At 48.2% G+C, this 13605-nt stretch overlaps 1 protein-coding gene across 2 annotated transcripts; it reads right to left on the reverse strand.

Annotated features, from left to right (window-relative positions):
- Positions 1-267: 267 nt before the first annotated feature.
- On the reverse strand, positions 268-13245 carry Mpl (MPL proto-oncogene, thrombopoietin receptor). Of its 2 annotated transcripts, none has more exons than XM_036179155.1 (12): positions 13125-13245; positions 12822-12954; positions 12349-12527; positions 11397-11515; positions 10891-11053; positions 10540-10666; positions 6891-7075; positions 6519-6661; positions 4311-4470; positions 4035-4131; positions 1729-1816; positions 268-1347 (listed from the first exon to the last, which is right to left on the reverse strand). In XM_036179155.1, exons 1-12 carry the CDS (start codon positions 13201-13203, stop codon positions 1096-1098), a joined length of 1725 nt encoding a protein of 574 aa, XP_036035048.1. In that variant the 5' UTR covers positions 13204-13245; the 3' UTR covers positions 268-1095. The 2 variants fall into 2 exon arrangements, with proteins under 2 accessions (XP_036035048.1, XP_036035047.1); XM_036179154.1 differs by having other exon boundaries at positions 11397-11695.
- Positions 13246-13605: the final 360 nt, after the last annotated feature.

Here is a 13605-nt window from a genome sequence, read left to right on the forward strand (position 1 = left end):
CCCCCAGACAGGGTCTCTCTATGTAGCTTTGGCGCTTTTCCTGGAACTCACTGGTAGCCCAGGCTGGTCTTGAACTCACAGAGATCTGCCTGCTTCTGCCTCCTGAGTGCTGGGATCAAAGGTGTGCGCCACCACCGCCCGTCGAGACAGGAACTTTTTTTTTTTAAGATTTATTTATTTATTATGTATACAGAAGAGGGCACCAGATCTCATTACAGATGGTTGTGAGCAGCCATGTGGTTGCTGGGAATTGAACTCAGGTCCTCTGAAGAGCAGCCGCTGCTCTTAACCCCTGAGCCATCTCTCCAGCCCAAGACAGGAACTTTTCAATGATCATCATATAATAAAGGCCAGAATAAGAGATGGAGAAGAAATAAAGAGGACACTAGCTGAGGTCCATGAAGTAGCTAACATATCTCTGCCAATGTGCTCTCAATTGTTTCTGCAGGTCTGTGGGCTTCTGTTACTGTCCGTGCTTTGTAGATGAGAGGGAAAGGCTCAAAGGCTTTCAGCTCTTTGCCGCACTTTGCACAGCTAGCAGGTGTGACAGACAGGAGCCTGGCTCTAGCTCCTGAGTTGTTTCTACGGCCTGTATGCTCAGAGGGGCAGGAGCAGAACCAAGGTGGAGGAAAATGCTGAGAGGCCAAGTAAATAGATGGTCAACAAGACCCTATTGGATCCCATAATTAAAAGGCTTGACATGAACTTGGCCTGCAGTTTCATTAGCAATGTAGTAGTAGGGGAATTCACTCTAAAGGGTCAATGGGAGGTGGGGGAAGTAGAGACTTTGTTCCCCCAAGAGTTTGGCAAGAAGAAGTTACAAGCATGGAACCTTTAGTTACAGCAGGCAGATCTCTTTGAGTTTCAGGCCAGCCTTCTTGATATAGCCAGTGATAGGCCATCAGGGCTATATAATAAAACCCTGCCCGAGGAGCCTAATATAGTAGTGGCTGTGGAGAAAGGGCTCTGGATTTGTCAGCAGCAGTATGGAGAGATCAGTGTTATAAAACCCAAGGTGATGGGTAAACAGAATGGATGGTGTTGGTGTAAGGACGGATAAGTTAGTATGTATCTATGGTAGCAAGGGAACTGCTTTCAGGGCTGCTGCCAATAGCTTAGTGGTAGGTAGGAGTGGTTGGCAATGTGGGTAGTGCAGCAGGACCCAGACTCAGCCATGGGTGGACACACAGACAGGGGCATGGTCCTCAGGCTAGGTTGCAGTCCTCGGTAGTCCATCTGAGGCTGGGAGGAACACAAGGACAAAGGAGTCCTTTCTGAGGACTTAGGTAGGATTTCCAGGAGGCTGGGTTCTACTTCTTCACAGGTATCGGGAACTGTGGCCTTAGGCTGAGAGAGATGAGCAAAAGGACCTAGATTAGCCAGGCATGGTACACACCTGTAATCCCAGTGCTTGGGAGGCAGAGCCAGGCGGATCTCTGTGAGTTTGAGGCCAGCCTGGGCTACAGAGCGAGATCCAGGACAGCCAGGACTGTTATATAAAGAAACTTTGTCTTGGTGCGGGGGAGGGAGCAAAACAAGAAGAGCTGAGCTGAATTAGAGCTAATCTTAGGGTTTGGGGTGGGCTGGATTATATAATAATAATTAGGCTAGGGAGTAACACCTATGGATAGCACACGTCTAAGCAAAGACCATGAACAAGTTGCATTGTGGGAACAAGAGTCATTGGTGGTGGGGTGACTGAAGGAGGGAGAGTTGGGGCATACTCACAGGACTTAGGGCTGCAGTGTCTCTAAGGTACTGGCCTAGGACCCGGTGTAGGTCTGGAAGGGAGGGCCACACAGCATGCCTCAGTCTTCTACCAGAGAAGGAAGAGAAAGGAATGTGACGAGTTGGGAGCGATGAGGAGGTACCAAAGTGGGAAGTAGGGGAGGCAGTGAGGCAGAGAGGGGAGTTTGGAGAGGTGAGGTGACATCAAAGCATGTTGGCCTTCCTCAGCACTGCCAAAATCAGCACATCTTCCTTCCCCATCACCCTCTGGCTCGTGGTCTGTTGTTTTTCTTCCTTCCTTCCTTCCTTCCTTCCTTCCTTCCTTCCTTCCTTCCTTCTTTTTTTTTTTTTTTTGAGACAGGATTTCTCTGTGTTGTTTTGGTGCCTGTCCTGGATCTTGCTCTGTAGACCAGGCTGGCCTCGAACCCACAGAGATCTGCCTGGCTCTGCCTCTTGCATGCTGGGATTAAAGGCCTATTGTTTTGCTTAACTTACTATATGTTGACTGTATTGTTATGGCGGTTTGTTCTTATTTTACTCCTCCAGAACACAAGCTCCGTGAGAGCTTGAAGATTGTCTATTTTTCCCCATCTCTATTCCCTGCCTTGAGTCCACAGTAGGTGCCTGAGAAATCGCAAGAGTGAAGGGAGAAAAAGGGGAGCTTCTTGCAATGTTGCTGCAGAAGGTTGTCTGGGAAGAACACACAGTTAAGTTATATTGGGGAAGCTTCCAACTCTTTGGCCCAGATTTTCATGTTAAAGGCTTTCGCCAAAGGTATCCAGCCTCTTCCATGACCTTCACCCCCATCTCCTGGGAGGAGAAGTAGCTTTCTGATCTCAGAAAAGAACTCTGTGTGTCTGTTAGCAATACCACTTCTTTCCTTTCTCTGTCCACATTTTTTTGTTGTTGTCAGATATGGCTACCTTGAATAGAGGCTCCATTCTAGTTTGCTCTTACTCAAAGGCAGACTGAAAGTTCAAAGAAAGTCAGGCATGATGGCTCATGCCTGTAATCCTAGGGCTCAGGGTGGGGCAGGGTGGGGTGGGGGGAGCTGAGGTACAAGGATTGCAATGAGCTTGATGTTATGCTGGACCATACAGTGAGTTCCAGGCCAGCCTGGGATACAAGTAATATCCTGATAAAAAGTAAAGCAAAGCAAAGCAAAGCAAAGCAAAGCAAAACAAAACAAAACAAAGCACCTTCAAAGTGAGGTGTGGAGTCCAGGAGAGGGGCACCTAGTCTAGCCTATAACCCATACACACTCTGCACTTTGACTTCTGAACTAGGTGTTCAAGAATCAGCAGATAGTGCCAATGCAATGACTGAGGCCATGTGGATTTTATCTTTAAGGTTTATACTTTCTCCTCAGCCCTCACAATAATGAGTCATTCATTATGACATTTATTCAAGGGCCTTCCACTTGGCAGGCACTACGCTGAGGATTTAAAAATGACCAATTAAGGTATGATAGGGAAGACATACAAAGGAACAAATGCTGGCCTGTGAAGTGTAGGACAGTGGCAAAGCATGTGCTTAGCATGCGTGAACCCTGGGCTCAACAAATAAATAAATGAATGCAGGAAAACACTATGAGAGAACAAAGGAGCAGCCAATGAGGGAGGTCAGGAAAGGTTACGCGTTAGTGAAGAAAGTTATTTAAAGATGAATGGGTAGTCAGCCAAAGAGGATAGTCCAGGCAGCAGGGACATTGTGCACAAAGGCATTGGGCAGTAAATCAGCCTACTGTGGATAAAACAGGACTTTGGCAAGGCTGATTATACAGGGTAAAAGAGATTTTTGTAGAGCCTTGTTGGGTTCTGTCCTGGGGATCTATTGGAGTTAGGCAGGTCATCATAGGTTTATGTGCATTAGAGAACTTTGCGAGGAAGGGGAGTGAGGAGGAACTGTTATTCAATGAGTCAGGGAGTATGCAGGGGGGCCAGAGAAAGAAAGCATTGTTGGATCCATTTCCTGAGGTGGAAAGACCAGACAGACCTCAAGGCCAACTAGGTGGGGTGAGGAAGGGAAGACGCCCGCAAGAACGCTTATTTGGGCCAAGGTTGGACAGTAGCCCTGTCCCTAAGTGAGCATCCAGGAGGTGGGGCTGTTGGAGGTGTCCACAGAGTGACCAGGCCGGAGTGAAAGAAGGTGCCACTCCCAGAGGCTTGCAGGAAGCAGCTGAAGCGGTAGGTGTGGATGTTCCGAGGTCCCGAGAGCGGCGTCATCAAGTGACTCTAGAATACTTGTTCAGAGGCCACTGGTCTTGCAGAGACCACACCCCATCACCCTCTTGGCAAGGGCGGTACCTGTAGTGCGCAGGAAACTGCCACTTCAGCAGCAGCAGACCCAGGAGGACACTGAGGCACAGCACCAGGAGCAGAGCGGTCACCAAGGAGATCCAAGCTAGGCGACAAAAAGCTTCTGACCTCGGCTGATCCTCGGCCCCGCCTGGAGGCGTGCCAGCCCCTGCCTTGGCTCCACCCTCAGCCTCCCAAGCACTCCGAGCCTGCCCATCGTCCCGCCCATAGTCTATCTACGCCCCCTACGCGGCGGGGACCAGCTTCGGGCCTGTCCTTTCTTACCAGTCTCTGATCCCGTGTCCACCCTAGCCGGAGGGGACCAGGCACTCCAGGGGCCTTGGTAGGTGGGACCGTTGAGCCTGGCGCGCAGCTGTAAGCTGTAGCGAGCTCGGGGCCGCAGCTCCAGGGTCCCTCCCCGGGCTCCGAGAGACGGCTCCAGAACCTGAGGGAAGAAGCGTGGAGAGGTCGGGGATCCGCACACAAGATGTGGGGACCCGGATACAGGCGCTCACCACCCCCACTGACCACCTGGTCTTGGATACTCTTAAAGACATGCTCGGACTCTCAAAGCCACACAGACCAAATTCTGTAGCGCAGAGGACGCCAGATTTGTACTAAGTGCTGGGGCAACAAACACTATTTTGCGCAAGAAGGGATACTATTATATACTTAGCATACGTTTGAGTTTCTCAGCGTATGCCAAACATTGAGCTAGGTACTAGAGACAAACGTAAGTGAAATACAGTTTCATCTGAAGAGGTAGGCAGATTAATCACAATTAATTAGTGCAAGGCACCATGGAAGCACAAGGAAACACTTAATACTTGACTAGTTTAGCCGGGCGGTGGTGGCACACACTTTTAATCCCAGCACTCGGGAGGCAGAGCCAGGCGGATCTCTGTGAGTTCGAGGCCAGCCTGGTCTACAGAGCGAGATCCAGGACAGGCTCCAAAACTACACAGAGAAACCTTGCCTTGAAACAACAACAACAACAAACAAACAAACAAATAAAAATCAAACAACAGCTAACTAGTTTAGCGTGCCAAGAGCTCGGACAGTCAAAGGGAAAACTCGGAGGTGGGGGGAGTGTTTGATACGATATTCAGATTACTCGTTGATAAACAGGAGAGGGAAGCGAAAGGAAGAATCAAGGGTGCTTCCAGGCTCCAGTCGGGTAAGAGGTGGCTCCAACTGTCAGAGCTGAGAGGAGTAAGCGTGAAAATAAAAACAGCCTATGGGTCTACGTTATAAAGTTTAACTACAGTCAGAGGAGTAATGCCAGCTTTGGTTTCTATGCAGGGCGACTGTAGGAGGCATAAGAAGCTAAAGGAGTTTTGTATATGGGTAGCTGACAAGTTGGCTACATGTATGGCACATACGTGAAAAAGTAATGCTATATTTAAGGTTTGTGTATATTATTGTATATGAGCTATATCTAGTAAAAACTGGTATTTTTGAGCTACTAGTATAGAGCGATAGCTAGTGAAATCTGGTGCAGCTGGGGAGCACAATGAATTTAATGTTGGAGACGTATCATCTGATCTGTTGGGGATGAAGCTGTTTAGTAGGATTGTCTGGTAGGGAAACATGTTAACTGAGAAGAAAAACAATGTTTGTGTATTGAGTGCCTTTCTATATGCCAGTTTAGATATTAAAACTTTTTATATTTACTTTATGTATGAATGAATATGTGTATGAGTGTCTGCATATACATATGTGCATCGAGTTTGTGTGTTTGTGTCTGGTGCCCTCAGATTCCCCGAGGAGAAACCGGAGTTATGGATGGTTGTAAACTACCACGTTGGTGCTGAGAACTGACCCTGGGTTCTCTGCAGAAACAAGTATTGCTAACTGCTGAGCCATCTCTCTAGCCCTTGTATTCCATTTTTATCCAACTCCAAGGCAGGTAGCTTTCTCCCCATTTCACTAATAAGGAGACTTCAAAACTTTAGGTAATTTGTATGTGGTGCTTAAATCTCTTTCCATGTGGGGTCTAGAATGATAAAATTGGGGTTGTTAAAGTGTAGTTAATGTATCGTCATTAAAACCATAGGACTGAACCACTCACCTAGGCAGAGGAGTCGTATTTATCTAGGAGAGAGCGTTTTGGATGGGGTGCTAGAAAGAACAACATCTCATGAAAGAGTAGGCAAGGAGGAGCCAGGGAAGGAGAGAGAAAACTCAATCAGAGAGGCAGGAAGGCAATGAGGGAGGCCGCCATCCCACAGGCAAAGGGAAAGAACTTTTATTTAATGGTTCTGGGGTGGAACCCGGGGCTAGGTGAGTGCTATGCCATTGAGAAACACCTCCAGCATAGGGACAGAACAGTTCACACGAGGTAGCCCATGGCGCCACATGCCCGAGAGGGATTTAGACACCAGTTGAATCAGATAAGCATAGATGTACAAGCCCAGATACTGAGACAGAAACAGTGTTGGCATGGGGAACGCCGTGTGTGGTGTTCCACTGGCCTCTGTTGCTGTCTGGTACCTTCCAGTCCTCATGGCCTTCACCCGTGTATCGGAGCTGGTAGCAGGTCTCTTGAGCTGCCCAGGATGACTGATGTTGCCACTCCAATTCCAGTCTCCCACTTGAGACCTCTCTCCAGCGCAGGCTCGGGGCAGGGAGGAGCACTGTGGGGTTCCAACAGGGGTGGCACTAAGCCCTTTTGTGCATTAGGCTTCATGCCACCAGGGCCATGGGTCAGAAATGTCAGAGCTGGTATAATCATCATCATCATCATCATTATCATCATCCATGAGAAAGATAAAAGAACGTAGTTTTAGAGTTCAAGTCTCAGCCTTCCAGTTGGGTTTGATGAAGGTGGGAATTATGTGGAGATACGAGAAGGAAGGTTCTTACCAGCCTGGTGGATCCAGAAAGGTGAGCCCAGGTAGCTGTGAATGTCACCTTGGGCTGTGGTCACCTCTACAAGGGTGTGAATAACACTGTCATTTTGTGATGTGAAATGGCAGCGGGAGAACAGAGCAGGCTGTGATCCTGGATCTGTTTCCTCTTCCTTTTCACATTTCTCCCAGGTAGGATCCCTAAGAATCAACCCAAGAGAGTCGTTGAATCAGACTTGCCCCAGAGACCACTCCCCATCCTCCCTAACACACAGGCACTGTGTCCTGCATGGATCATAATTAAAGTCCTCCCTCTGCACCTTGGACCTCTAGGGTTCTCTCTGCCATTATGCCGTGAGGAAAGGGCAGGCATGATATGTAAAAATAACGAGGTTATATGATGAAATCCATGACTTTGTGTACTAATGTAATAATAACACCAATAAGACACGAACAAAGCTAAAATAACATAGTCTATAGAGTTCAGACCTCAGCCTACTAGTGCATACCTTGGGCCAATTATGGTGTGATTTATCTCTGCTCCTGTTCCTTTCCTTTGAGGCTATGTTTTGGTACCTACCTTGCAGGCTGTTTCCAAGATGAAAGAGACTTTGTCATTCTAGAAGCAAATATCTTTATATTTTAAAATTTGTTCTTATTCAGTAGTCCTCTGATATTGCTTCCAGAATTTGCTTCCAAAAACTGCTGATCTGCTAATATCCAGAATATATCACAATCTATTTTGACATTTGCCTTTGCCACATAAAGTAAAGCCACCATTATTGCTTGCCTGGGTTAAAGTAAGTTCTAATTGGGGGGGGGGGGGGCACGTTGCTGCTCTTTTTTTTTTTTTTCCCTTAAAGTTGGATCTCCTTATGTAGTTCTGACTGGCCTGGAACTTGCTATGTAGACCACCAGGCTAGCCTTGAATTTGAGATGCACTTGCCTCTGATTGCTGGGACTAAAGGTGTGCATTTTTGGAGGCAGGGTCTCTCTCACACATAGCTCAGGCCTGTCTCAATGCCTCCTCTTGATTGTAATCCCTTGGTGACTTACCATTCCTAAAACGGTCGTTCTTGTATTTACACATCCACTTACTTAATCAGCATACAGTTGATACTCATGTGCCAGGCCTGGACAGTATATAGAAGAAAAATAATCTTGAAGGAGCCCTCATGTTACAAAAACAAGCAGCCGTGTGTTTTTGTGGGGGACACTGGCTGATGGGAGAGATCACAGCAGAGCATCTAACTGGGAGGGAGGGTCAAGGAATGCTTCCTGGCTGAGCTAGTGTTTACATGAGGGTCTCTCTCTCTCTCTCTCTCTCTCTCTCTCTCTCTGTGTATATATATATATCTTGTTTGGTTTTTTTGAGGTAGGGTTTCACTGTACAACAGCCTTGGCTGTCCTGGAACTCGTTCTGTAGATCTAGGCTGGCCTAGAACTTACAGAGATCTGCCCGCCTCTGCCTCCTGACTGTGATGGGGGTGGTGTGGTTGGGGTGGGGGATTCTAAATGGTTCAGAATGAGGAATGGTTTTAGGTCTGAGGGCCTGCTAATAAATGGTAAACTTGACTGCAGACCCTGCCATGGACAGCCTCTTTAAGGAGCTTGAACTTTTTTGGGGGGCAGGGAGGGGTAAGGATCTCCTGGCTTTTTTCTCTGCTATGTACAGCAGGCTAGCCCTTGAACGTCCAAGGATTCTTCAGTCTCTCCATCATTGGGATCACAGATGTGTTCGATGTGCCCAGCTTTGCATGGCTCCTAAGGGTCTCATCCTCATGCTTGCTTGGCAAGGGCTTTATCCAGTCACCCCCCACCTCGATCTCCCCTCACTACGGTAGGCAAGACTATATTGGTGAGTAAAAAGGAATGCTGATTTTTGTCACATATAGATGAGGACAGTGTTTCTCAACTGGAGAGCTGAGGGAGATTTTTCTGTGTTACTTTGCTTTTTGAGACTCATGTAGCCAAGGCTGTCCTTAAACTTAGTATGTAGCTTGGGTTGACCTTTGTTCCTCCTGCCTCTACCTCCCTAGTCCTGTATAGGTATGTACTACCATGCTCAGGGTTTTTGATTAAATAATCACATGAAAGGTAAATGTTCAACTGTATCCAAGAATAGTGTTTAAAAAGGAGAGACTGGGTGCTGGTGGCCTTTAATCCCAGTCCTCAGCAGGCACAGGCAGGCAGACCTCTGTGAGTTCAAGACTAGCTTGGTCTATAAATCAACTCTCGGAACCTGTCTGGAAAAACCAAAACAAAAAACAACAGAAAAAGCAGAGTTACGAAGTACAACAAGCATGTATAAACACGCCAGCAAGATGGCTCAGTGGGTAAGGACACTGGCTGCCAAGCCTGACAACCCAGGTTGTCTTCTAACCTCCACACTCATGCCATGGCACATGTGTGCCCTTGACCCCTGTGGCAAAGGAAGTAAAAATTTTAATGCATAAATATGCTACTGGACGTGATAAAGAAGGGCAGACGAGGTTCCTGAGCTCGGAAGGGTCAGTGAAAGTAAAGAGGAGCGAGCCAGACGAGCCGCACATCAAAGGCCAGCAGAACAGAAAAAAGTTGTGAATGTGGGGCACAGAGCCAGTGCTGGCAGGGGGAGCTCAACTGAGTAGCATAGGTGAGGCTGAAGTCACATGGAACAGTCCGGTACTGTTTGGAACAATCCAGAACACACGGCACTACAGCAGACTTCGTTAAGATGGGGAACTGATCAAGGGTTTGTTTGTTTGTTTTGCTAGGCAAGCGCTCTACCACTGAGCTAAATCCCCTACCCCTGATCAAGGGTTTTAAAGTAGGGGGTGTTCTGTTCCTTTCTGAGCTTCTAAATCTCTCCAGTTCCTATGTGAAGGACTCTTTGTAGTGAACAAGTGGGACGATAATAATCCCCCGCCCCCCAGTATTGGGGATTGAACCCAGGGCCTTATTCATGTCAGGCAAGTGCTTTACCAATAATCTATCTCCCCAACCTGATGGACTGTGATGGGGCCATGGCAGTGACAAAACCATGGGCACATTCTAGGCACACTTAGTTTGCAAAACCAACAACATGTAACAGATTGAATTTAGCAAGGATGAAAGATCAGGGAGGTTTGGTAGAAGTCCCTGAAGGTCAGGTTACTAGATCACAGATCCCAGGACACTGCAGTACATACTTGAGTAGTAGAGGTGACCAGCAAGTTTCACAAAGATCTTGCAATGTGGGAGGGTTAGCATCATGGGGAACAAGCTGAAGGTGGATAGAATTTCCAAGGATGTCCGACTTTTGATATGATGGGACCACCTTGTTTTATATATAAAGTTCAAATTTAAGTACCACACAGTTGGATTACAAAAACTTGCATGTTTTAAGTAAGTTTACAGTTTTGTGTTGGGCCACAGTCATAACTGTTCTTGGCCACATGTGGCCTTTGGGCCCTTTGTTGGACATGCCTGCTAGGCTGTCTCAAGAGTCTAGATGAGGTATTTAAGGCTGATGAAACTAAGCCATTCCCAGCAGAAACAAAGAGAGGATGAGACAATAAAAACACTCATTGGAGTATGAGAGAACAGAGAACAGCGCCTGGAGGGGACAAGGTAGGCAAGTGAAGAGGACCCATGTTGATGATGTTGACCTGCAGGTTCAAAGTCAACCAGCAGTCCGGTCTTACCTGTCCGTGGGGCAGCACCGTGTTCTGCTGTGGTGGAAGAAGCCTTGGGAGCTAGTGTGGTCTTGATGCTGCCACTGGCAGATAACCTTCTTTAGATCCAAGGTAAAACACTGAAGTCCAATTGCCACTGTGGTCAAAGAAGAGGGCCTTGTGTTCTTACTCAGAGTCCCTGAATTGTCTCTACACACATAGTAGAACATTCTTACCTATTCTTTCGCCTCTTACTGAACACAGTTGTCTTGTGTAAGGACAGGTTTGGGGTCATCAGGAATGATCATGGTTCGCAGTCTAAGCCTCCGTAGAGATCTTTCTTAATCCCTTCCCGATCTCCTCATTCCTTTACTGACCTACCTGCATCTCCTGGAAGGTCCACAGTCACAGGAAGGGACCAGGGGCCCCAGGAGCCACGAAGGGAGACCCCATCTGGTTGACTGCGTAGCTGGAGCTGGTAGGAGTTGCCAGGTTGGAGCCCTGAGATGAGACAGCTTCCACCCTTCACTGTCAGAGACGGAGCCTGGGGAGAAAAATCCCAGGCTTGCTTCTCAGCTAAGATAGTATTTCACATACCTAGTATTTTAACCACATTATGAAACTCGAGTCCTTGATGGAAAGATATGCACACAGGGCAGGGGCTGTGTTGACAAGATTTGGGTTGTGTTTAGGGATTTTTACAAAGTCTCAATTTGGAGGTCTGAAAGCATTCAATTATGTTAGTGTGAATGATCCAAAGCCCTAGATAGGGCTCCTGAAAGCTAGTCAGAGTCTACACTGGCTCCTCAAAGACCAACCCAGTCTAAGATCCCCTAACTATGCCCTTTCTTCTCCAGGGGACATGTTGGAGGAGAAAGTTAGAATACTTCTCCAGTTGGGAAGGTCCTCATCAGTCCATGCTGTTGGGGTACTGTAGGCTGAACACATGGAGGTTGGCCATAAACAGGAACCGGATTCAGCATCCACAAAGTGGGGCAGCAGGTTTCTGTGGAGAGCAGCTGCATGACTGAAGGACCAGTGGAGTTGCTGGGGTCCGTGGGGCCATAGCGGAGTTCATGCCTCAGGAAATCACTGATTTCAGGAGCAGGAGCCTTCCAGTGGATCTGAAGTTCCCCTGGTTGGCTCCCACCCCTAGCCTTGATGATACTGGGGGGAGCTGGAAGGCCTGAGGGCAAGACAAGGCACATCAAATCACTGAGTGCCAGTCTATGGTTCAACCCATAGATTTCAGAGAGGGGTCTGAAGGCTGAATAGAACAGCTCTGAATTAAAAAAGACACTGGTTCTCCATGGAGGGGAGGGAGGAGGGGGGAGCTGCCTGTCCTGTTCTCCATTCTCTTAAGAATAATGAGCTCACTATGGTGTAATGGTTTGTTAGATTTGGGCTTTTTTTTTTTTTTTTTTTTTTTTAAGCTGAGGATCGAACCCAGGGCCTTGTGCTTGCTAGACAAGGGCTCTACCACTGAGTTAAATCCCCAACCCTGGATTTGGGCTTCTTAAAGCAGGGACCTCTTTTCATCTCTGTCTCCTTGTCGGCTGGCACACATCGGCAATCTGACGGTTGAACAGGTGAGTAAATGTATATATATGTATATATGTTAATGAGAGGAGCAAGGTATCTTTGCTGTGAAGTGCTTTATGGGAGAAGTCTAATTCTGAGTGCCAAAGCTGGGGGTAATAATAAGAAGGGTCCTGAGATGCCTCTGGGAATCTGATAGAGAAGGGTACCCACATTGTCCTGACAGACTACAGGCAAGTCTGATTCTGGGAGCTTTAGCAGGTAGCAAATAGAAGGGCAGAGTGGCAGAGATGCCCTTACCTACACTATCCACAAAGAGCACCCGCTGGGTCAAAGTCTGGTTGAGGAACACGTTCTTCAGCCAGAGGTGCAGCGGAAAGAAGAGGCGCACTTCATCCTGGGCTGGAAACTGGCACACGTATCGGATTCCAAAGGTGGGCACACTCTGGGAATGCAGGGGACATGCGCGGGGCTTCTCTCTGTTGGCACAGGAGAGGTTCTACCTACACAGTCATCACGCTCATCCCCGAGGACTCAGGTTGGACCCACACCCATTTTCTGTCTCCATTATTACCATTTTCTTCTTGCTGCTTACAGTAAGTATCATTAGGAGTTCTGTAGGGGCTTGAGCTGGGCCATTTATAGAGTGGTTATGTATTGGGCATGTATTTGGAGTAATCCTCTGATGGAGCCAAAGACAGGGAAGCTAAGAGTGTGACTCAGCTAAATACAGGGACAGATAAATGGGCATTAGGGGACAATCCAGAACCTACCCCGGGTAGGCATACAGCAGCTGGTATGTCCCACTGGGTGCTGCCTCTTCCTCATCCCAGAAGCAAGTGAGGTCCTCAAATGTTTGGGAGAAGCAGTTCAAGGGCTCTGTGCCCAAGGCCAGCAAGAAGACATCTGAGAAACAGTTGGGGGGGTTGGGCTCTGGATTTTTCCCGTCATGTTTGTGGCTAAGAGTAGGGGACCAGTGGGAGTCTCTTACTCTATATCCCTCCCAGGGCTCTTCATCCCCTCCCAGGGCTCCTTTTGCCTGCACATAGATGATCTCCACCCTCTCTACACCTCACCTTGGCTGGTGACTTGTGCCTCGTTTGGAGGGGCCAAGAGGAGGCAGGAGGTGACCATGAAGAGGGCCCAAGAGGGCATCTTCTCCGGCACTGTGTGCCTGCCTTAGCCCATCCTCCCTTCAGGAAGCTGGGCCCCAATCCCCTCCCGGGCCAGCCCCTCAGGTTCCTGTCAGATACAGCCCCACGTCCTGCCCCTGTCTCTGCCCCTCTGGGGCCCATCCAGACCACACGCCAGGGGCCAGGGGCCAGGGGAGGGGGAGGGGGCGAGAGGGTAAGAGGCATTTGAAAGAGAAGACACGAGCCTTCTGTTGGTAGGGACTTGGTGGTAAATAATTGCCTGTGAGTCACAAGGAGACACCGTGTGGGTGCGTGAACTACTGTGGAAGAGCATACAGCCATCAAAACAGCGTCAACCACGCGCTACGTGTTGACTCAACGTCCATACAGCACTTTTATTTCCATCAGGAAGATGAGAAGATGG

Source organism: Onychomys torridus, chromosome 2, assembly GCF_903995425.1.
Source record: "Onychomys torridus chromosome 2, mOncTor1.1, whole genome shotgun sequence".
NCBI classification, from domain to species: Eukaryota; Metazoa; Chordata; class Mammalia; order Rodentia; family Cricetidae; genus Onychomys; species Onychomys torridus.